Source organism: Populus alba, chromosome 5, assembly GCF_005239225.2.
Source record: "Populus alba chromosome 5, ASM523922v2, whole genome shotgun sequence".
NCBI lineage: Eukaryota > Viridiplantae > Streptophyta > Magnoliopsida > Malpighiales > Salicaceae > Populus > Populus alba.
Window position 1 is genome coordinate 12,894,180 of NC_133288.1, and position 25,768 is coordinate 12,919,947.

The 25,768-nt window shown below is 30.8% G+C and overlaps 2 protein-coding genes across 3 annotated transcripts; both read right to left on the reverse strand.

Moving 5' to 3' along the window:
• Positions 1–9,889: 9,889 nt before the first annotated feature.
• LOC118030102 (peptidyl-prolyl cis-trans isomerase CYP65) lies at positions 9,890–14,585 on the reverse strand. The gene is made up of 11 exons (XM_035034100.2): positions 14,286–14,585; positions 14,140–14,202; positions 13,945–14,048; positions 13,104–13,195; positions 12,921–13,010; positions 12,738–12,813; positions 12,279–12,643; positions 11,558–11,814; positions 11,181–11,469; positions 10,587–10,697; positions 9,890–10,477 (listed from the first exon to the last, which is right to left on the reverse strand). The coding sequence occupies exons 1-11, from the start codon at positions 14,411–14,413 to the stop codon at positions 10,259–10,261; spliced, it is 1,794 nt and encodes a 597-aa protein (XP_034889991.1). The 5' UTR covers positions 14,414–14,585; the 3' UTR covers positions 9,890–10,258.
• Positions 14,586–19,915: 5,330 nt separating this feature from the next.
• Positions 19,916–22,516, reverse strand: LOC118030110 (dof zinc finger protein DOF5.7). 2 transcript variants are annotated; one of them, XR_004684274.2, is made up of 3 exons: positions 21,291–22,516; positions 20,449–20,515; positions 19,916–20,345 (listed from the first exon to the last, which is right to left on the reverse strand). XR_004684274.2 is itself a non-coding variant. In XM_035034113.2 (2 exons), the coding sequence occupies exon 1, from the start codon at positions 22,338–22,340 to the stop codon at positions 21,312–21,314; it is 1,029 nt and encodes a 342-aa protein (XP_034890004.1). In that variant the 5' UTR covers positions 22,341–22,516; the 3' UTR covers positions 19,916–20,515; positions 21,291–21,311. The 2 variants fall into 2 exon arrangements, 1 of the variants encoding a protein (XP_034890004.1); XM_035034113.2 differs by having other exon boundaries at positions 19,916–20,515.
• Positions 22,517–25,768: the final 3,252 nt, after the last annotated feature.

Below are 25,768 nucleotides of genomic sequence, written 5' to 3' on the forward strand. Positions count from 1 at the left end.
AAAGAAATTGCTAATGCATTTATTAGACTTGACTCGCTGTTGCAGGTTGAATAATTTTTTTTCTAATGCAAAAGAATCAATGTTTAGGTTTTATTAATTTATTTTTTGACATTAAATAAAAAATATAATAATGAATCAAAAACCGATGCTTACATATAATAAAATAAAATGAAGATCATATGAGTTAATAAAAATATGTAAGATCATAATCTAAATTTTAACGTAGTAAAAAAATGAAATAATATTGCAATTTCTATAGTGAAATACTTTTTTTTTTTTAGTCTTTGTATAATAATTGTTTAAAAAACATGTAAAGAAAAATAAGAAAAAAGTAAAAAAATTATAAAAGAATAAAGATAAGAGCAAAAAAGAATAACTAAAATAGACCAATTGTAGAGTGATAAATATTTCAAGTGTAAAGATTAAAAAAATAATTTTTTTTTCAAAAACAAATGTAAATAAAAGAAAAGGAAAAACTAAAAACTATTACATAAGAATGAAGAAATAAAATGGTTATAAATGGGCCAAGTGTAAAATAAAAAAAATATGTGAAGTATATATAAAAATAGGAAAAAAATCTAAGCAAAATTATTTTTCCAAAAAAAAATTATAGATTTTCCATCGCTATAGAAAAATTTACAATTATGTCATTTCTACACTGAAAAAGGATTTCCTTTTAGGAATGTATTAGTCTTGGTGCTCGCGCTTCGTTGCAAGGACAAGTTAATTTTTTGTGCAAAAAATGATATTCAAATGCTGAAATGAGGTAAAAAAACATGGCATAAAAAAACTAATCATGACAAATCTATAATCTTGGTAATGAGAGTTGAGCTAACTCGAGATATTTTGCTAAATCTACAATCTAGATCGTGAGATTTAAATAACTCTATTAAAAATGAAAATGATTATAAAGCCCTTATATATATATATATATATATATATATATATATATATATATATATATATATATATAGAGAGAGAGAGAGAGAGAGAGAGAGAGAGAGTTAATTTCGCAAGCCTGTGACTAGGATCATTAAACCCAAAACACCTAATTTCCAAAAAATAAAAATATGAAGTCTAATTCCTAATTAATCAAATGTTGAATGATGAAGTTGAAAAAAAATATTTCAATTATACTAAAGGAATTAAAAAATAGCGATTAAAAGAATAAGAATGAAAATTAAATAATAATAATTTTTTGTTTGATTGAAGGGTGAAATTGAAAAGAAAATTTAATTTAACAATAAAACAAAAAAAAATGATAAAAAATAAGGATCAAAATTAAAATAAAAAGTAAAAAAACATTTTGATAGAAAAGTGAAATTGAAAAGAATAATAGCTTTTACAAAAGAAAAAAAAATAGAAATAAAAAAAAATAAGGACCAAATTAAAAAATATAATACCATCAATTTGAATTGAAGGATCAAATTGAAAACCAATAAAATTTTTACAAAAAAAATAAGAAAAAAAAATAAAAATTATAAGAAAGATTTTTGGCATCTCATAAATAGATTCATGTATGTGATGTAGTAAGATTTTTGGTATCTCATTATATTTTGTTCTTTTTCTTTAAGTTTATATCACATTATACCAAGATGATCAAACCATACAAGGTATAACATTTTTATTCATCTTTCTATTCTATATCATCTATAAATTCAAATTTTATTTTTATTTATAATATCAAAGATAATTAACATTCTAGGTAGTATAATTAGAAAAATCATGTAGAAAAAGTTATGATTTTAGTCTCTTGAAAAAGATAAGATTTTTCTTAGACTTTTATAATTCTTTTGTCTCTTAAAAAAGAGAAATATACATTATATCATCTTAGTCTACCGAAAAAGTTTTATTCATAAAAATTACATTATACAAGTGAAGAAGGAAATGAAGCATCCTTCTAAGATCATACTAAAGTAATGATATTTTTTCATCACTAAAGGATGAAAAATCTAAATATTTTACAATTAACAATCCATATATTCCATATATCTTTTGACAAAATTTAAAAGAAAAGTATGGAAAAAAAAAGTTTCAAAAGCTCGCTATGAATAGATTCACTTATAAATACACAATTTTAAATTTATAAGCAAATATAACTCCATAATATTTAAAATTACTTAATTAAAATTATCTTAGAAGATGTTATTAAAAAAAACATGTTGGAAAAAAATATTAAACTTTTCATGCTTTTAATATGCTTATGCAACAACAATACTTTGTGCATGGTTTTATGAAATATTTTGAATTCATATCATGTCTTCTTATTGTTCAACAAAATAATGAAATTTTAATAAAACAATCAATTATAACAAATTGGTTTAGAGCTATACTTTAAAGTAAATGCTACAACATCTGATTATCGTGGTTGTTGGCGTGGAAATAGTCATAATCATTGCTATAATAACTATGAATATCACGATAATAATAAAATCTCAAATTTTAAAAAGCAAGAAAATAATGACATGGGAAGGAAAAAGATTAAGAAAATAAGCCTTTTAAAGCACAAAATTTAACCTCTTTCGAGGTGGAATGAAAGGTCACTAGTCACTTATTTGTTATACATCTAAATCTTTTATTCTTTTATTGACATTTACTAAGTATCATTGAAATAATAATAATAAAAAGGTACAAAACTAGAATTTTGATGAACATCATAATATGCTACACATCATGCATTTTGATGCTTTTGACATCTTTAAAACTATTGATGGGGGGAGTTTATTATTTGAATGACAATGAAAATATCCATCTAGGTTAATATTGTTGCCTATTAACAAAAATTTATCTAGAATATTTTTTTCATATGCTAGTTTTAATCTTTAGTGTATTATCAATAACACATATTGATGCATATTATAAGGTTTTTTCAATTGCCTAAACACATTTTGATCAGTCGTGACTTTTGAGTATTAATTAAAGACAATGTATGCTTGATTCTTGATTTTTGCATGATTACGAATAAAACTTTGCCATTGATTGCATGAAAACTTGTCTAGTTTGTGATTTGTGTTTGCTGGGTTACAATTTGAATGTTCATTGTATTCTTTATGTTCTTAGTATTTGATATATTTTTGTCAGAATATTTTAAGTTTTTGTGTTTTTTTATTTTAGTTTTGATATGTTTTTGGTTTAATTGTTTATTTTTCTTTAGTTTTGGGTCAAACCATGGTTTTCGGTTTGGTACAGGGTTGAACCAGTGTTTTTGAGTCAACCTGATTGGTTTTGTTTTGGGTCAGGTAATGAGACTTTGTTTGGTTGGTTACTTTTTTTGTTGAATTTTTTTTGCCTTAAGGTGTTGTTTGGAAAACACACCCTTATACCTATTTTGACTATTTTGTTTTGAATAAAAATTATTTTTTGGCCAAGCAGACCCCAAATAAATTCCTACAAATTCTAAAAAATTCAAAGACCAATTTAAAATAAATTCCTCTCATGCTTTTTCAAAATTTTTTTAATATCGGGGTTTTAGACTTATATTGTAAGATAGTGTCTTGATATTTTAATATACGCTTTTCACTGAAATCTAAAAAATTTCTAAAAACATTTATCATTTCAAAAAACTACAAAAATTTGTTTTATTTGGTGTGCATATGGTCAAGTATCTCAAAAAATAAAAATCATATTTTAGCTTTAAAATATACATAAAAAATACATGGTATGATTTAGCATTGTTTTTATATACATAAAAATTCAGAAAATATGTTTACATGTATTTTTTGGATTTAATAACTAGTTTATTGAATCCATGAAAACTTGATCAAAATTTCAAAAACCCTAAATGTTTTTTTCTAAGAATTAACAATCAATATTCTAATATAAATATTGGATCAAAAAATAAGCAGATATTTAGAAATTAGAACTTGACTAGAAAATTCTCATATTAGATGAACCTTGTCAAGAAACCTATATGGATTAAAAGTATTTTTCATCATGATATTCACCAATTTTAATTGAAAATATTTTTTATCATGACATACAAGTTGTGGAAAATTCTTTTGCCTTCCAAGATAGGTGAACCTTGTTAGGGCATCTATATGAATTTTTTACCACAAGAATTTATATGGGTATACAAATCCATAATAAATTCAAAAAACTAGATTTATTTTTTAGCTTAAATCTTTATTTTAAGCCATACATGAACCATTAGTTAGGAACTCATCAATACTTTTACGCAACATCTAGATTATACAATGAGCTTACCTCAGGTAAGATGTGCTAGGGATGATAATATATTTCTTAGCCACAACCAATCCCTTACCCTAGAATTTTATATAAGAATAGTCCACTTGAGTTTCCTAGTGACCTTGAACCAAACAACTAGGTGGTTACTCCTTGATCCCGGGCCCCCCTGTGCCTTGTGCACAAGTTTGACAAAATGACGACTCACTGGGAACCTTTTGTTTTGACAATATGGACCTAAGCTTTGTGTGTTTTATATGGTTTATGTGATTTGATGCGTTTAAATTTTTGTATTTGGCTTGCTTCTTTACTTATTTACGCTTTAACATGTTTTATCCTGCTCATGCATATACGTTGAATATAGATGAATGTCTTCATGCATCACTAGTCCATTTGATATATCATTTTGGAATGCACACACATGAAAACTTTAGGTTAGGTGGGGGAGTAACAACTTGCCATATGACTTTTAATCAGGGTTTATGTTCAACCATTCGACTCTTTGCTGAGTGCTGGGATTGGTAATGATTGGTATACATACCATCATATTATCTATTGGTATACCCTCATACTACCTCCACAAGGGTGATCACTGAAACAATAAAAAACCTTTTTAGAGACTAAGTAATAAACCTATCTCTTGTCTCACGTAAAAAAGATTAGAACCTGCGTGTAAGGTGTATATTCCTTACATATGTTTTGCATAAAGGCAAGCCTTTCATGTAGTATCTTAAGTTCAAGACTTATGGGTGACATAATAGCCATTATTTAGGAAATTTTCATTGTAAAGTTTGGGTAATAATCAAAATTCTTGTTCATCATGCAAGAGTAACAACAATTTATCACACCTTGAAGGACGAGTTTATCATATAAAAACATGTTCATACATTTAACATGCATGCTCACAGGTTGAAATATAGGTCCCCCAAATTTGGTCTTCCCCTAAAGAATCAAGAGTTGCCAACTTCTGACGGTGTTAAGGAGGATTTGTTTGATTTCCAATCCAGATGCATTGTTGTGGTTTTCTTCAAGCTAGTAACAAAAACCTTTACTTTATAATGAACTCAGCTCGTGACCTATACTTGGGTGTCATTTATGAACTTTTAATGCATGCATCAATGAAGATTGTGGAAGGGGGAGAATGTAGGCTTCTTTCCAAGGAACACAACAAGTTCACTTACGAATCCACTTTCATAAAGTTACACAACCAAAAATCAACATCGTCTCTGCATTATTTATACAAAGCATGATCATGAAAGAATATCATGTTTCATTTATTTTAATTAACACTCTGAAAGCACTTCTTGAAATATTATTTGATTTCCTTCTTAACCATGTGGCATCAACAAATCAAGGAGTGTTACTTTACCATGCACATTATGAACTATGATATTATATGGGCAACCTTACTACCAAACAATGGCAGAAGATCTTGAATCTAAAGACACGATATGATACTATAAAATTTGATATGATGGTTGAAAGATCAAAACCTTCACATAACAAGATCATGAGATTGTCGAAGCCCAAGAGTTCTATATGTACCACTACACTAGAGTTGAGTTATTTGATTCAAAGACTTAGAGGTGGAAGTTGTTAGAAGAGGTAAGGTTGCCACAAGAGGAGTCTCTTTGTTATATGACAAAAGTATCCATGAATGGTTCACTTCATTAGCTTAATTGCAAGAGACACATTTGTTTATTTGATGTGAAAAGGGAGAGCTATTACTTGTTTCCACTTCCTCCACTAACCTTCAAGGGTATTAGGCTTGTCAAATACAAATAAAAACTTGCCATGATTTGCATTGATAAGGAGAGTGATTTCATAGAAGTATGGATTATAAAGAGTTACAGAGAAGGACAATGGCACCAAAGATATTCAATAAATATATAGGTTTTAACGAGAAAAAACCCCTTGTAAGTCCTTTGGCCTTTTGTAATGTTGACATTATGCTATTAGAAAAATATTTTATGACATGACATTTTTCAATTTCAAGACCATAAACATTGATATGCTGCGATTATGGAAGGGTTTACTCCATGAATGCTTCCCATTTCGATCCACTTTTATTGTTGAGGAATGAGCACAGTTAGACACAACATTGGAATTGCCATGCCCTCAAGAACAATTGCCCCAAACCACCATTCCCTAAGTGGTATAATTCAGATAAGAGATGCGAGTAGTTACATGAATTTCAAGTATTAAATCTATAAGTTAGTGAGTAAGAGGCAAATTAAGGATGTAAAGGATGATGTCATCTGCCATATTATCACTAGATCATCATGAGCATAATAAATATTGATAAATGATGAAGAGACATAAGTGATTTCTGGAGAAGCTAACCTATAGGGTGTTGCATTATCAACAATTTTATTATTAGTGGAGAAGTTGACCTATTCAACACTTTGTTTTGGGATTAAATCATCTTTTTAATGAAATATGCCTTTTCTTTTTCTTTTTGTTGTTCTAAAATCAAGAGATGTTTAGCATTTTATTACTGGCTATGATATTTTGATCAAATTTCTACATGTGAATTTAAGACTAATCAATCTTGAAAGATTAAAAGTGTTTTGAATGGAAAAATAATTCAACATTTTTTAAGACAACATTTTTTAAGATGAAGATAATAATATAATTAATGGTAAAAGAAAAGATAAGAACAAAAACCCAATGATTGAGAAAGGGATAAAAATGAAAAAAACCCTAAATTAGAGGGCATCCAGAAAAACTTTGAGAAAGACGATGATAAAGCCAAAAGAAAAAATTCCCAGAAAAGGCAAGAGAGTTCTTAAATGAAGAAAGACACAATAAATGCCAAAAGTTAATGATGGTGGCAAGAGTAAAAAAATGATATTGAATTATGAACATGTCCTTTGGTATCTGTGATAAAGCCTCTAGTATCTTCAAATGATCATATTGGTTATCATTCAAAGGAAAGGCTGGAGTTGCTTTATGGATTCTATTAAGAGAATATTGATCTTTTAGGTAAAAATAAAATGTGTGGCATGGTTATATGCCATTTTTTTTTTACAAAGATAATAAAAGAAAATGAGGAAATGACGAGGCTAATTATTGGTAGTGAAGGGTTTTTATGATATTTAATTTTTAATCACTTTTAAAGAGTGAGTGTTACACTAATGGAGTCTTAGATTATTAGGAAGTCATTGGAAGTGATTTTTTTTTTTTTTTTTATGTTTTTGGTAGATTAATTTGAAATAATAGTGAAATTAAAGAATTGAAAAAAAAAAATGATGAATGCACTTTAAGCCACTGAAATATGGTCTTCCAATGACTGTTATTGTAAAAAATTGGTACATAGTTATAGCATGTCATGTGTTTTAATTTGATAGTTCATTTATCCAAATTAGATCTGTGGTTTAAGAGTTATGATAGTTGAAAGTAGGCTATTGAATATATAATTTCTTGATTTATAAGAACATAAAATCTTCAAAGCTCACTCTCGATTAATTAGAGAGTATGATTCCCCCTAAATGTCTTATGACCACAAAGTTGATTGTTTCTATTTAATATGTTGCTACAAAGTTTTTGTATGTTTTAATGATATTTTTTAAGAATTTGTATGAATTTAAGAAAAATCATTTCTAATTATTCAAATTTAGTAGTTAATAACTAAAGTTAGTTTTGTAGAGTGAATATTTTTTTATAGTATGTTCTTAAATGTTTCAATATACTAAGATTAATTTATTTTTATTTAGAATTTTAATATGTGGAAGGTGTTTCATAAAGAACTTGATTTTTATACAAATTAAATTATTTATTTAATAAATTATTTTCTAAAAATAGTTGTAGTCAATAATTTTCAACACATGCACTTCTTAGAATAATGTTTACTTGAAATAAAAATGTTTCTCCATCTTTTTCTGATCATATTTTATAATGTTGTTATTTTTGGACCATAATTGCTATAAGTTTTACATAATTATTTTTTATATTTAGTTATTAAAACAAATAGGCATTTTATAAGTAAACAAGGGGTTGTAATAACATGATTCTAGTGTTGGGTGATTTTTGAAGGGAATTTTAGGGCATTTAAGATAATGATATATTTAAACTTTGATTAAACTAGGAATTAGAAACAATCTCATGTATTGAATTGGATACTAATGAGCAAATAATTTATGGTAATTGTTATTTTTAAGTTATTAAAAATGCTTGGTTATCTCTAAAGCTAATATTGGATTTGTGTATTAAGTAACTAACTGTTATTTTTAAGTTAGAAAATATAGATTTATGTATTAAATGATTTTTCTTTATTAAGATATATTTTTTTTGTAAATTAAATAGATGAGGCATGATAAATAATTCATAAATAATATTAAGTGTTTTGAGAAAGTAAGATTATGAATTTTAGAATTTTGTCTTTATTTGTTTAATTGTAATCACATTATATATATTTATTTGGTTATCCTAATTAATATTTTAATCGTATTAAAATCTTTCTTATTAATTTAAGTTATCATTAAATGCTTTTACTAAAGAAAAGTCATATTAAAAATTAAAAAACCAAAGAAAATTTAAGATTGACACAATAAAAAAAATGTTAAGATTAGGTATGAATTGACAAAACTTTGACACAAGTACATGAATGTTTTGAAAAGTCATTTTACTTGAACAAAAAATATTAAATCCATGTAGCCAAATGAGGGAAAAAAAAATGCAATGTTAGTGTAATCTTTCCGTTCTTCCTTAGGTCACATTCGATATAACATGCTTCTTTTATAATATGCAGTGGGAAAATGATGCTTCAATTAAACATATTTATATCCTTTTTATGTATTTTTTATTTTATAACACTAACCAAACATAATTTTAGAAATAAAATTGCATTAACTTTTAATAAAAACACTTCCATCCAAAAAAGAAACTGGCATAATATTCTCTGAATTTAAACATTTAAGAACTAGTTCTTGTATTTTTCAATTTCACTTTTAACCTAAAGTATATTCAAACATATTTTGCTTTTTTCAAGGTTATGTCCATCTTTTGAATATAAAATTAATAAAATGATCTTTGATCTTAAATTTTAAGATAAAAATTCAATCAAACCTAAAGTATAACCTTCAATTTTAATCATCTTTAAACTAACCAATGTTAAATGTTTTCTATATAATTAACTTTAAATTTAGAAGATAAAAATTCAGTATCATATTTTGATTCTCCATCCAAATTTTTTTTTATCTTAAATTGAAAAACATAAATGAGATTTCAAGGCTACCATGGTTTCAGGGATAGAAAAAGAATATTTAGGTTATTAGTTTTAATTTTTAATTCAATTCAAACCTAAATTTCTGAACGTATTCAAAATTATGATATCACACCTTCAAGTTATTTACTTGATTTTCAAAATTGAAAATTAACTCTTTAAAAAAATTAAGAATAATAATCAGGTTAAAAATTTATTAAAGCTGAGGGTATTTGAATCATTTTATTAGTTTTATATCAAAAACTATGGATTAAATCTTGAACAAAGTAACAAAATTACTTGATTTGTATAAAAAGATCAAAAATAAAATTAAAAGCACAAAAAGTATCTATCAATGGACTTTAAATTCAAGTCAGGTTTAACCAAATTAAACTGTAATTTTAAGGCTGGGAAAGGACGAGACTACGAATGGCTGGGGATATTTCGGAAGGAGTGACAATAAAGAGAGTAGACGATCCCTAGATCGCAGCATCTCCATCAAAATTGGAAACAGAAATATCTTTGTTTACTGGAATGTCAAATTGCATATAGTTCTGCCCCAAAAAATTATGGAGAAACATAATTTGAGGAAAATCATGGGGCCATCATGGGATTATGACATGTGCGTGCTTGTGAGTGCGCGAGAGTGAGAGAGAGCGCTCGGGACAAAATCTGCACTCATCAGATATAAACTATTTCTGCTAGTAGTTTAATAATACATCTTATTGTACAGACAACCTCATCAATGAAATACCACCCTTCAAAATTTTACTTCCAATTTTTAAGAACCTTGAAAGAATATGTTCTGCTTACCTCCCTCCATCTATGCCGCATATTCCAATGTCCGAGTACGGTACAATAATTAGGAAATTTTCACCAGCCAGAGAAGTCCTTGAACTCCGCTGTTGAACCTCCCACTTTCCTTTTCTTCGTCCCAGCAATTGTTGATGAACCACTGTTGATTGCAGTGGATTCTGTTTTAGCATTTCTTGCTTTCAAGTACTTTCCAACACCACCACCACCACCACCACCCTCAGTTCCACTTTCTGTAGTTCCTGTGCCTGGATTGCTATACCATGACCCAATCTTTTCCTAAAAAATAACAAACAAACAAAATCCACATCACTCTCTCAAGACCAAAATTAATGAAAAGAAACTTAAAATGCCGCTTCTCTACTCCAAAAGGGGCCCAGAAAGTTACATTCTCTTCGTCCCCGGTATCCTTTTCATCTTTAGCCTTCTCTTGCTCTTCTTCATCAAGTTCTGTGTAAGGATTGACAAATACTGTTACACTAGTTATCTTTATCTCCTCCTGCATTATTTGTAGATGAACAAAGACAAATATGAGGATTGGATCACAGGCATGTTATTCGATATAAATTCATGACACAGCAATATATAGAGCGACCATACTGTCTTTCAGGTTTTTGTTATTGCAACACGAAGGTCCTAGCAAGCATTTTAATTGAGAGGAGAAAAGGTCAAGGATTCAGTAAATGATAACGTTATTCCCTTCACATGCTACTTATGAGACTTCAACTTTCCATATCTCACAAAATTTTGATATCCGACCCCCCCATTACTTACAAGAAGTCAACTTTTATGAAGATAACTAATACAAGCCTATGGAAATCGTATTATCAAAGAATTTGCTGTCCACAGACTAAATAATGTATTTTTCACTTCACGTTTGCCAAGTCAACTGCCATTCAATTGTAAAAATACCATTATTGTACCAAATTAGTCAAGGAACCAATTTATATATATATATGAGCAAGAAAACTGAATAACTCACCAGAGGTCGGTCATTGTCATCAACAGGAACTTTTTCCATTGCCGCCAATGTAGTCAGGCCACCAACAACTCCACCAAAAACTGTATGTTTAAAGTTCAAATGATTGGCAGACTTGTAGAGGATGAAAAACTGAGAACCATTGGTGTGGGGACCACTATTAGCCATGCTGACAACACCCCTTCCAGAGTGGAGCAACTTGGAGTTTGGCTCATCATTGAAAGGCTTCCCCCATATAGATTCGCCTCCTTTCCCAGTGCCAGTAGGATCACCACCTTGAATCATAAAATTCCTACAGACGATGGATAAATTCTTGGTCAACATCTATGGTCTGTCTACATTTACAGAGTGATAAAAAATATCAAATTCACATAACATACCGAATGCTTCTATGAAAAGCCACTCCGTTATAATAACCTCGCTCACAATGAGTGATGAAGTTCTCACAAGTCCTTGGAGTTATATCACAGTGCAGCTCAATGTTTAGATCTCCATGTGTTGTCTGCAGCTGAACATAACCTTTCTTCTTTGGATTTTTTTCAACTTTGACATATTCAAACTCATTTTTTGTGACAGGATCAAAAGAGGTTGAAGTGAAGGATCGTGAAGCAGCACCAGTTGTAAAACGGCTCTTTACCTGAAGCAAAAAAATCAAGTCAAAACAGGGTGTTCCCATTTTGCATCTTACATATCTTCCCTCAAAAAAGGGAACAGAAAAAGATTAAACTTCCATTGCTCAATGAGATGGACAAGACCAGATTCAGATCATGTCAAAAATGAAAACAAGCAGTGATTGTATTTGTCACAGCTATATGACACTGGGATAAGACTTCAAGGTCAAAAGGAGAGAACAAAGTATATTCAGCTATTCATACTTAGGGGCATGCTTTAGTAAATCCCAGACTGATCATTGGTTTGCGGCTTTAGTATTAGCAATTTCAGCATTCCTAGAGTACTGCTTCCTGATCACATAAAAGTGGGACACATTGGTAGTTGTGATGGCAGGACCTACTTTTATTTGAGAAGAGTATAGTAGCATAATAATTTCTCTAATGTCTGATCTTGTGTCTTGCAGAAAGCTTGGACTTGGGAAAAACTTACCATTGTTGAATTCACAGGTGCCCTCTCACCAGCCATGTGCATAGCTATCCGAGCAGCAGTTTTGTCATCTGGTGCAGCTTTAGCTGCTGCTGCACTTCTTCCATGAACTGAAGCAGATGCAGCATCTACAATACTATAAGCTCTTGGAAGCTTGTTTGAAGTTGATTGGGGATCCTCTTTAATGCGTGACCTGGCAGCCAAAATGGCAACAAGGGCAGCAGCCCTTTCATTTTGTGCCTTGCTGCCTCCACCTCCATGAAGAGCAATTTGCCTTCCTTTCTCGGTTCCAAGCTCTGCCAACATTTGCTTGATATCTCCAGATATGTTTATATTATAAGACGGATCTGAACTCATCTTCTTTAGCTCTGGAAAACAAAGTCTGAAGTCACCTTGTAGTTTGAAAAGGCATATTAAAACAATGGATTTGAACCAGAAAGGTTGGCAAAGGAAATAGCCTACCTTCATCATCAACTTCCAGAGCATTCTTAACATGATCAAAATCAAGAGTATTCCTACTATCAATGGCATTTGGATTCTGCAAAGCATACCCGCAGAGTTAAGAGCAGCTTCTTAGGTGATAGGCAACATCACCTACATGGTGTAACATGGCTGAGGAGAATGTAATGTAAATTTATCAGTCACCTGAATTGTTATGAGGTCATCCTTAGTGAACAGTTCATCTGTCAGTAGTTCTTTCCAGTTTTTTGTCTTGATGTTTAATTCTTTAATTGCCTATAAGACAAGCAAAAGAATAAATAAGAGAAGAAAGAAACAAGAGAATGACTACAGACAATAAATGAACAAGCAAAAAATGAACAAAGCTACCTCATAGCAGAACACATTTCCTGTAGTCTTCACAGCAACTATATGTGTGAATTCAGTAAAAACTTTGTTCAGCACAGGGCAATGATACTCTCCTATGAAGCAAATACAAAATATAGTAATATGGTTAGCACATGGATGTAAACTAAGTTATGTAGACATCCAGATACGGAAGAATCATCAAACAAATGGCAAATTTTGCATCAAACAACCATTTGGAAGCATTAAGAAGTGAGAAATTGGAAGGCTTTAGTAATACAGTGGGTATGAGGAAAGTTTTCCTACAAGTAGACCACGGAGGAAAAATACAATAAAAGTAATGAAATTAAAAGGAAAAAAGTATTTATCAGACATTTGAGCTTAATTTCAGGAAACAAGTAAACTAAGCAATATAATTGGTTGAACTAAAACTAAATTAATCACCGAGACAGAAAGATGTAGCCACATTTAGGTTAACCCAAAAGGACATGCCAATGTTAGGCTCTCCTAGCGACTTACACAGCAAAGATCAACATACATAACTTAATGATGTGATTATTCAACTGCAAACTCAAAAGATGCCACCGCCTACTTAAGTCTTCCTCAAAAAACACATAGAACATCTTAAATTTCTTACACGGTACTAAATTCACAAGTTTTCTCCACAAAATACCATCCTTCTCAGCATTAATTCTCTTTTCTCTTCCTCCTAACTTAAATCAGCATGATCTCAAGATTGAATAACAATGAAATCGAATTAAAATTTAGATAAGCTTCTACCACCTGTATACATTCACAAAAACATCTCACTTCTTTCAGTGATCGGATTAAGTTTTCGAATACTATAAAGCAAGAAAATCCGCACCTTCAGAATTCTTATGGAAATTGAGTGGTATAAGATCACCCTGCTTTAACGGAGCTCCGGTAACGGGATGCTTCCCATACTTCCTTATGTACGGAGTTATGTGCCTTGATACAAAAAAGAAAGAAGAAACATATCATCATCAAAATTCAGCAATGACATCAACACAAGATAAAAAGAAAAGAAAAGGATACTAACATTAAATCAAATACACTTCCATCTGCTGTGCAAACTGGAAACTCAAACGGCGTAAATGTAAGACTGCAAAATAACAAACCACAAGAAAAAAAAAAATCAATAAATAATAATTGCAAGATCTTATGGGTATATTTTAGAGAGCGTACGCGCAGCAATAGAAAGGAAGACGTTTGAAAGGAGTTTGGAGTTGTTTGGATTTGGCACCGCCCCATTCCGTGGCCCATTCTGTTTTTGTTATGTACATTCGATCTTTGCTGTGCTGTTTCTTCCCCATCTTTCTCTTACAAATCGACTTTGATTTAGGGCTTTTATTAGTGGGTTTTTTAGAGTTTATTCCTGCTGTTGCCTTTTTGCTTGAGAGTTGAGACCGTCAGAGTAGCCAACTACGGCGGTGAATCGCCGAGGAGGAATAATTGCTCCTTTGAACAAAGTCCGGTTGGTCCTTTTTCTATCCGCTATGTAGGGCCAGTTGATGAATTGGGCCTTGCTCAGCATTTCCTATTGGTGGACGAGTAAAAGGGGCCAAGATGAACTTTCCCATAAATTAGGTAATGTAAGGTATAAATTTTACATATTGATTTAAATTATTTTTAATATTTTTTTTTATACAAAGTCATAAATATATATTTTTTATAAATATTAAAGATTTATTAGCAGATAGTGCAACAATATATACCATTCTTAGACATAAGCAATATTTTTCAATTATAAAAATGATGAAAGAAAAAGTAAATACAATATCAGGTTCAATAGACTTGATTGAAGGTGTCGAAAAAAGATAATATAATGTTTTCTAATGGAACAAAATTTATTATTGATAATGCTTTGTTCTTTACTAAATCAAGGAGAAATCTATCAAGTTTTCAAAGATATGCGCTTTAATGGGTACCATATTGAGATTGTCAATGACAATGGTATAAAATATCTTTACATCGTATTAAATATCTATACTGGAAAACAAATGTTGGAAAAATTACTCGTTTTATCTCCAGGTTTGTACTACACAAGTATTAGTATAATCGGAGTCAATGCAATAATGAACCAAAAGTTTAATGAACTAAATAATTTTATTATTTGGCATGACTAGTTGGGTCATCCTAGATCAATAACGATGCAAAGAATTATTGAGAATTCACATGGTTATCCATTGAAGAACTAGAAGATTCCTCAATTCAAGGAATTCTTGTGTCCTACTTGTTCTCAAGGCAAATTGATCATTAGACCATCACCAGCTAAAGTTGGGACTGGATCCCCAAGATTTCTAGAATGTATTCCAGGTGATATTTGTAGGCCCATTCACCCACCATGTAGACCATATTGATACTTTATGGTTTAGTTGATGTATCTACAAGATGGTCACATGTGTGTTTATTATCAACTCACAACCTGGCATTTGCGGGATTACTTGCTCAAATTATTAGATTACAAACACAATTTCCATATTATATAATCAAGACTATTCTTCTTGACAATATTGGTGAATTCGCATCCCAAGCATTTAATGATTATTGCATGTCACTTGGGATAAACATTAAACATGTTATTGCTCATGTTCATACTTAGAATGGTCTTGCTGAATCACTTATTAAACACTTTTAGTTAATTGCAAGACCACTACTTATGAGATTAAAACTTCATGTCCCTGCTTATGGAGCACATTATTTTACATGCAGCAGAACTTATATACCAATAACATATCATAAATTTTCCCCATTACAATTGGTTTTTGGTCATGAGCCAAACATTTCTCATTTAATAATATTTGGTTATGCGGCATGTGTTCCAATTTATCTGCCATAATGTACAAAAATAGGTTCTCAAAGGAGGTTGGAAATGTATATTAGGTTTGAGTCCTCTTCAATAATTAAACATCTTAAGCCCTTAACAGGTGATTTATTTATGACACGATTTACCGATTGTCATTTTGATGAGACTATGTTTCCAACATTAGAGGGAGAAATTAAACAGCCGGATAAATATATTACATGGAATGCATTGTTATTATTGAATTTTGATTCGTACAAAACAATGTGAACAAGAATTTCAAAAGATACTTCGTTTGCAAGACATTGCAAATTACTTACCGAATGCATTTATTGACTAAAAAAGAGTAACCAAATCTTATATACCAGTTGTGAATGCTCTAGCCCAAATTGAAGTCCAAACAGGACAATCCACTAAAAATATAACAAATGAGTCTATGGCACGCCAGAAACGTGCTAGACCAACTGGTTCAAAAGATAAAATCCTCAACAAAAAAAAGGAGCAAATAATCAAATTGACATTATTGAGAAAGAAAATATTCATAAGAAGATAGACGTAACTGATCATAAAACCCTAAAAGAGACAGGTACCTGAGAATAATAAAAATAAAGACTTCTTGATAAGTTATGTCTCTATAAAGAAAAGATGGAACCAAAATGAAATAATTATTGATAATATATTTTCAAATAGTATATCGTTTGATATCATTAATGAAAACAAGGATCTTGAACCTAAATTTGTTGAAGAATGTCAACATAGAAATGATTGGCCAAAATGGAAATAAGCAATCCAGACATAATTAAATTCATTTACAAAACGTGAAGTTTTTGGACTTGTAGTCCAGACACCTTAAAGTGTAAAGCCAGTTGGATACAAATGGGTATTTGTGTGAAAATAAAATAAGAAAAATAAAATCATAAGATATAAAGCACAACTTATGTGGATAAGGGTTTTCACAAAAACCTAGGCATTGATTATGATGAAGCATATTCCCCTATAGTAGATGCAATTACATTTTAGTATCTCATTAACTTGATAACTCATGAAAGGCTAGATACGTGTCTGATAGATGTAGTCACAACATATTTATATGGGTCAATTGATAATGATGTTTATATAAAAATCCCTGAAGGATTTAAAATGCCTAAAACATATAATTCAAATCCCCAACAAGTTTACTCAATCAAGTTACAAAGGTCCTTATATAGGTTAAAGCAATGAGGACGCATGTGGTATAATCATGTTTAGTGAATATTTATTGAGAGAAGGGTATAATAATATCCTATATGCCCATATGTTTTTATAAAAAAAGTCAGAATTTGATTTCATTATTATTGTTGTGTATGTTGAAGATTTAAATATTATTGGAACTTATTGAGAGATACCAAAGATAGTAAATTATTTAAAGAAAGAGTTCGAGATGAAAAATTTGGGAAAAATAAAATTTTATCTCAACCTGTAGATCGAGCATTTAGCAAATGAAATTTTCATTCATCAATCAACTTACACAGAAAAGGTCTTTAAGAGATTTTATATGGATAAAGCACACCAATTGAGTACACCAATGATTGTTCGGTCACTTGATGTGAAAAGGGACCCTTTAGACCTTGTGAAGATAACAAAGAATTACTTGATCCTGAAATACCATATCTCAGTGTAATTGATGCGCTAATGTATCTTGCTAATAATATGAGACTTGATATAACATTCTCTATGAACTTGAAAGCAAGATATATTTCTTCTCTTACCTGGAGACACTGGAACGGAATTAAACACATTCTTCGTTATACACAAGGAAATACAAATATGAGCTTATTTTATTCAAACAATGCCAATGCATGATTTTTATTTGATCCATATAAAGGTCGATCTTAAACAGGTTATCTCTTTACATGTGATAATACTGTTATATCATGGAGATTTACAAAGCAAATATTAATTACCACTTCATCTAATTATGTTGAAATACTTGCAATCCATAAAGCCGGTCGTAAGAGTGTGTGGTTGAGATCAATAACTCAATATATCTGTGGAACATGTGGTTTATCCTCTAGAGGAACTCCAACCATATTATATGAAGACAATATTACATGCATAACTTAATTAAAGGGAGGATACGTCAAAGGAGATAAGACAAAGCATATCTCGCCAAAATTCTTCTTCACAAATGACCTTGAAAAGTGTGGTGACATTGATGCTCAACAAATTCACTTAAAAGATAATCTAGCAGATTTGTTCACTAAAGCATTACCAGCTACAACGTTTGAAGGATTATGGCACAATATTGAAATGAGATAGCTTAAAGATTTGAGATGATATATTCATGAGAGGGAGTTAATATGCACTGTGTTTTTTTTTTTTTTTTTCCTTGGCCTAGGTTTTGTCCCATTAGGTTTTCCTGACAAGGTTTTTAATGAGTTAGTTTTAATGCGTAAGGTTGTACACTAGACATTCAAGGGGGAGTGTTATAAAATCATACATTGTATATGAATGTCTAGGTGCCTTCCTATATCCCTTTATTATTATGTTCATTAATTATCATCAAGTTCATTTAAATGTACATCTTCTTATGACCTTTCAGCTTATAAGTATTTATATACATGTACCTATAAATAGGAGTATTGTTGAGATAATTGTATACACATAAATAACTACAAATTCATATGAAATAAAATTGTTCTCTCTTTATCCTTTAATCTCTATTGTTCTTATATATTTTATTTACTTATTATTAATTATATTGATTTATTATTATATGCTTATTAATATGTAGTTTTATAATACATATTGAATTGTTATATTTTCATATAAAATTATATATTTTCAGACATGGAGTCTTAAACGGAGCATTGAAACCATCCGTTAAACGAGTATTTCATTCTCGAAAAGGTATGAACAACAAATACATCATCAAATCAGATAATTGATAAGACGAAAAGAGAGAAAACAACAAATGAAATGATGAGAGTGGGTTGGTGGAAGGTGTGTGTCTTCTGGGTTCGGGTGCTGTTTCACGATAGAAATGACTTAGAAGATGCCAAAAAGGATGATGGGAAGCAATCATTTTTCTCGTTTTAGGGTTGAGTCTCCTCCAAGTCATATCACCAGCATGCAACAAAACAAATCTTAAAACGTCGATTCGAGGGGGGGGGGGGGGGACGTTATTTTGTGATGATGACATGTCTGCTTAGTTATATGCCACGTAAGCCTTAGAGAGAATGATTCCCTTCTGCTTCTTCTTCTTCTTCCTTTCACACCTCCATTGCCGTTTGTTGAAGGAAGGCCAATCCAATATTATAGATTGATTAATCGGACAAGATCAGCAGTTTGATGTATTTAAGTGTACATGAATAACAATCTATTTATTTATTAGAAACACATTTAACTATTTAAGTGTACATGAATAAATAGCTAGCATCGTTCTCATTTATATCACAAATATTGATTTTGTGGCTGTTTTTGATACGCTTGGCCCCGCATCGGTTAATCAAGACACCCCATGGAAGTAGTTGGCCTGAGCTGGGTCTCAGCTAACTAAGGGTTATATTAAATATAAGAAATATATATTTTTGAGGAGGAAGGGAGGAGTAATGTACGTAGCATTACGTAATTGCTAGCCAGATTGTCTCAGTATTTAGGTAGGGCTCGTCATGGGCTTCTCGCAGGTTATAGTGAGTTGTCATCTGACAGTTAACACAGCACAAGCAGTTCGAACAAAAAGTTCTCGCCTAGTGGAGTCTTTCACGTTAATCACGTAACTTCATGCTCACCACTTTTTCCTCCAGAACAGGCCGCCGCCCCCGCCGTGCTGCTTACATAAACTGATAAACACATACGAAGGATATACAGAAGTGAGCGGAATGAACATGTTTATCAATTAATGCCCATAAATATTAGTATATACAGTTAGTTGAAGACAAATTAAGTTCATTTCAAAAGCAAAAGAGATATGTATGACACCATTTCATGTAGAAATTAGAGACGTATGAACTGTAGTAGCTTTAGAAAAAGAAAAAAAAAAAACATAAAAATGACTGCCTGGCTTTTGAAATACTTATTCTCTTTGAACTATATTATTCCTCAAAAACTTTTAAAAAATATGTAATTCTTCCAAAACTCGGTATCTCATAGAGTCAGATGGAAGGGCAATCAAAGAAAAAGCAAAGCTTTCATTCTCATTAGTAAAAAACAGAAGAGAATCACAATGAGAGATGATCAGTGCGAGCCATAGTGGCTGCAGCAGCAAGGGCTCACTCCCCAAGACAGTAGTTAAAAAGCTACGCAAAACATTTTTGTATGCAAAAGAAACGAACACTAAGCTAGCTGCAGGTGCCATCTCTCTCCATTTGTTGATAATCTTTCATTAATAATACACTTTCGAACCACCACTTTTTCAGACACCCCAAGTCGCTCCACACTGCAACTAATTATTATGCTGAGCCCTATACCCTCAGGGAGAAAGACAGAGAAAGTGAGAGGTCAGATAAAGCAAAGCAGCTGGGTATCTAAGCGAGGAACCACGCAGAGAAGACCTTACTTACTTACCCAGCTACTGATACTGTGGTGCTGGCGTCGTTTGCTCATTAGCTGAGGTGCCTGACACTCAGATCTCCTGAGACAGAAAGAGAAATGGACACACTGAGACAGTGAGAGTTGTAGATAATGACTCAAACATAAAACAAAATCAAAGATATGGCATGAAGTCCCCATTCAATAACAGTACAAAATTCATCGCAGATCCCAAAGATATTGAGATGATAGAAAGGATCCAAACATAACTGTTGAAGACAAAGGTTGCAGTGACTTGCTATCTTGCTATCTTGCTATCTTGGTGAGATATGGAGCACCTGTTTACCATGACCATAAGGCTACCATGGGCAATATGTATCTCGATGGATTCCAAGCTAGCACCTCCGATATATTCATACGATCATGCAGTGTAAAAATAAATGCCATCCATTCTGGTTCATATATATATATATATATATATATATATATATATATATATATATATATATATATCTGCGTGTGAGAAAGAACGCTGAACATCCACCGCTTTCTTTTTGGTCTGAAAGCATCCTTTTATTTCTAGCATTAACAACAGTAGTCTTGTATCTTTATGGTAAATATGCAAAAGGGATACATACATCTAATAACGAAGAGAAATAATATCAGCACCATTGGTAGAAACAGCAAGCCCTAAATTATATTAACAATACAAAAGAAGAAAAAAAGAAAATCACAAGAAAGAGATAAATAGTCTAATTTTTTCCCAACTTTTACAAGTTGATCCGAACCCAACAAACCAAGAACAAGTTGATAAAAAACCTCCAAATTAGGATTTAGATAGTATTCTCATTTTTCCTATTTGTTTCATTAATTTCTACCTCTTGATGCTTTCTTGTACTCTAGGGCAAAGCACTATACTGATGCAAATCACCCCATGCTTGACCCCCATTCCAATTGCCTGTGTTGTCATTATTGCCATTGTCGCTCCTATTTGTTGGCGTGGCAGTCAATTGATCATATGAATTCCCAAAGAACCACTCAGTTGCTGGATCACCACTAGTTGCACCATCTTTTCTTGAATTACCAGCAGCACATACTTGTGGTTTTGAAATTTCAAGATTTTCAAACATAATAGGTTGTAGTTTCTGGACATGGTTCTCAATAGGGGCTGTAGAAACAGTACTGTCATCTCTATGATTTTTTTCTGTACCAAATAGCATAGCCAATCTCTGTTGCTGCAACTTCCAGTGTAAATCTTGGTTTATACAACTCAGAGATTCAATTGAAGACGCGAGATTAGTGTTGACATTCATTGATGCGCCACCGATATTCTCTTGAATTGCTCCACAAAACCCACTACTAACCGAAGTAAGTGGATAACTAAACCCCATTAAGGAACCAGAACCAGCAGTGGAACTAACAGATGGATCAAGTCTGAAACGAGGATTACTAACAGTAACTGCAGCTTCAGAAGTTGCTGAAATATCCCCAAATGAAGGGAAATGGTTATATATGCCATTTGGTGAAAGGTTTAGCCTAGGAAATGATAGCCCACCGAGATTAAATTTCATGGCCGGGGAGAGTCCATGAAAGAAGTTGAATTCACCGATCTCTGAGGAGCCACTGGAGTCACTTGAGAGCCCTGAAGATGACTTTATCTTCTTGTTTTTTCTACAGCCACCGCCGAAGGGAACGTTGCGCACGGCTCCTCCTTTGGTCCAGTACCTTCTACATGTCTTGCAAAAATGCCTAGGTTGTGTTAAACTGTAATTGTTATAGTAGCAGAATTTTGTATTGGACGAGTCACATCTTGGACACTTCAAAGCTTCCTCTTGTGGTCTTGTCGTTGTTGTTTTTCGGTTACTAGTAGTGATTTGGTTGTCGTCTATGGGGGCCTGTTTTGCCTGAAGATTATCTAGGGCCATCATGGACGGAAAGAACGTGAGAAAAAATAGTGGATGTGTAGCTTGGTTGTGTATGTGATGGATTGCTCAATTTCTTTTTGCAGAGATCCAAAGATATGTACTCAATTGAATGATTTCATGGATGGGATGGAGAGATGTGCAAGGAGATGTTGATGGGGTCTTGTGATATTCATCAAGACAAAGAGTTATGTTTCGGAAAAGTAAATTTTGTAGTATAAATAGCTGGGTTTTAGAGTTTAGATCTGGTGGAACAAATAAAGTTCTCTCTGTCTGTGCGTGTGTTGGGGAAAGAGAGCAGATTTAAGGTGTATTCGGGAGTGCTGATGTTTTTTCATGTGTTTTTTTAATAAATATATTATTTAAAATAATATATTTTTATATTTTTTAAAAATTTTTTATGATATTAGTATATTAAAATAATTTGAAAATATATAAAAAAGAATTTTAAATAAAAAAATATAATTAAATTTTAACAAATATATATATATATATATATATATATATATAGACCACACTCTTAAATATAAGTTTAACTAAATAAAAAGATCCGTGTATATAACTATAAGCTTAACTAAATAAAAAAAACCGTGTGTATATGTTTGAACTATACTTTTATGCTTGATCTGTACTATATATATATATGATAATTTATGTAAATACATTTAAATAATTTGAATTTAACATAAGAATTAGGATAATTTAGGTTTAAAAAAAGGGAAAGGGAAGGTGTATGACATAAAAAAAAATCATATTTGATTTAAAAAATAGGTGAAATTAAAATCTGTTTAATTTTTACCTTCGTTTTTAGGAAACGCATGAAAAAAAAGATTGAAAAAAAAAAATTCTAAAAACTTTTTCTAAAACTATCTTTATTAGACTTTTCAAAATTCCATGCCCCAACTCTACTCAGCAACTTTGGTCATGGATTTTGCATAAGTTATTTTTTATCATTGGACTTGCTTCAACAAAAGAATGTAAGAACGTAAAACTAAAACTCATAAAAAAGACTAAGGAAAGAGAAAGAAGAGGGAGAATAGAGATGGATTTTTTTATATATATCTTTATTATTGATCAATATCACTATTAAATAAAATCTTTTATCTACTGAAATTATAATATAAAATACTTATATTTAGAATTTTTTTAGATCTAAAAATTTCAAATTTAATTTTGCATTAATTTGTTGTTTGAAAGTAAATTTTTTTTATTAGATTTGTGGTTATATGTGAGGGGAGTGGTCGAAAATGTTTTAATATAATTTTTTTTTTATTGTTGAGAATTTGACAAAGCGAAGGTTGATGATCTACAAGGATAATGCAATGTCTATTTTGGATTTTTTTTTTTTTTAAAAAATAGCTAGCCTTGAAAAAAAAAGGTGTTTTTCTTTCTTAAAGTAGCATAGTAGTAATTAAATTTTGAAAAAATAGCATAGTTGAAAACTTAATTGAAAAAATAACATATTTTAAAAAGTTGCTTGTGTGACTTTACTCAATCTAAAATCACTGGTAACACATGCAACTCACGTCTAATTAAAATGTCATAACCCTTTTTGTCCTTACTTATTTCCCTTTCTTATTTCTCTCATCCTCATCTCATTCCACTACTATCACCAATCAAGTTTCTCCTTTGATCTCTCTCTCCACTGTGATAGTCTATTTCTCCTCTTACCTACATGATTTTGCATAAATCCGACCAGCACTGCCATACTTTGCCACTACCACCATTCATTTTCTATAATTTCAGGTATATTACGCTTTATTAATTTTATTTTATTTTGCTAAATTTTTATGTTAGGTTCTAGGGTTAGGTTTCTCCATTACTAGAAAATTGATAAATAAAAACGGAGATATCGATTGAATTTTTCTGTTAATATGTTACGATGACCTTTATAGATAGAATTTTTCATCCTGTATCCTTCGGTAAACAACAATAGAAACCTTTTCTCGGTATACACTAAAGAAATTGCAATAGAAAAATAAGGAATAAAAAAAAAAGCTAAATAGTACGATGACATGTAACTTTTACAAATAACATTATCGATGAAATTAACCCAATAGTAAAGTACATCTGTAAATATGCCGAAGAAAACATTTTCTATACTTACGGAATTCAAAGGGTATTATAGTGGGATTCAAAAAGAAAAATCATACGGTGATGTTATATTTTTACTGATATAATGACCGACAAAGTTACTAACAAAATAATTTTGTTGGTAATGTCATTGATGATATTTAATTTATGACTTGACAATCAACCCTCCTCTCCCCCTTCCCTATTTCACCTTCTTCCTTATGCATGTTTTTTCTGCAACAAACAACCACTCCCCAATCTTAACACAATTTAACCTCCCATAATAATTTTTACTGATATAATGACCGACAAAGTTACTAACAAAATAATTTTGTTGGTAATGTCATTGATAATATTTAATTTATGACTTGACGATCAACCCTCCTCTCCCCCTCCCCTATTTCACCTTCTTCCTTATGCATGTTTTTTCTGCAACAAACAACCACTCCCCAATCTTAACACAATTCAACCTCCCATAATAATTTTGGCCACCATAACACTTATTTTATCAGCATCCGTGTTCTGATTCATATTTTATTGAGGATTCTCCATTTTAAGTAAGGAAATCTACCCTTTTTTATTTGAACTCAATTTTAAAATGTTGATTTTTTGCATATTTTTTGTAACATATGTATTTTGTTTGGGTGTTTATTTATTTTATAACTTTTTATCATACAAATTTTTTGTATGGATTTTTAATATGTACACATTTGGGTTTGTTTTATATTTTATAAGATTATATTTGTTTGTAAATTGATGAAACTTATGTTGAATTTTTGACTTAGGTTTTTTGTGATGAAATAAATAATGGATTATTTAACGGGTCTGTTTTATATTTTTCAACTTTATTGCCAAGTTGAAATTTTTGGTAAATGTGTTGAAATTTAAATTTATATAGATAATTAATAATAAATTAAGAAAACTATTAAAATAGATTGAATAAGTTTAATCTAAATATTGTAAATTACTTAGTTAACGTAGTAAATTAATACATGTTGTTATCATTATTTTATATAGGTTTGATATAAATAATGGATGATCGTTCATGAATGTATAGAGATTTATCCCAAGGGTTGTGGAGGATAGACTATTATAGGATGGTTGCACAAATCATAGTAAATTATTAGTCGTTGCACAAGTGTTTACCATAAAATCATATCATCGGTTGAGTGAGGCCAGTTATGACAAAATTTTTGAATGGATAAGAAGCATTTTACCTGAAGGGAACAAACTAAAAAAGAACTTCTATGGTGTTAAGTCCATGATGAAACCTCTTAGTATAGGATACTAGAAAATTGACATGTATCCAAAATTCTGCATGTTATACTATTTTGAAAATACAGAGTTGACCGATTGCAGAA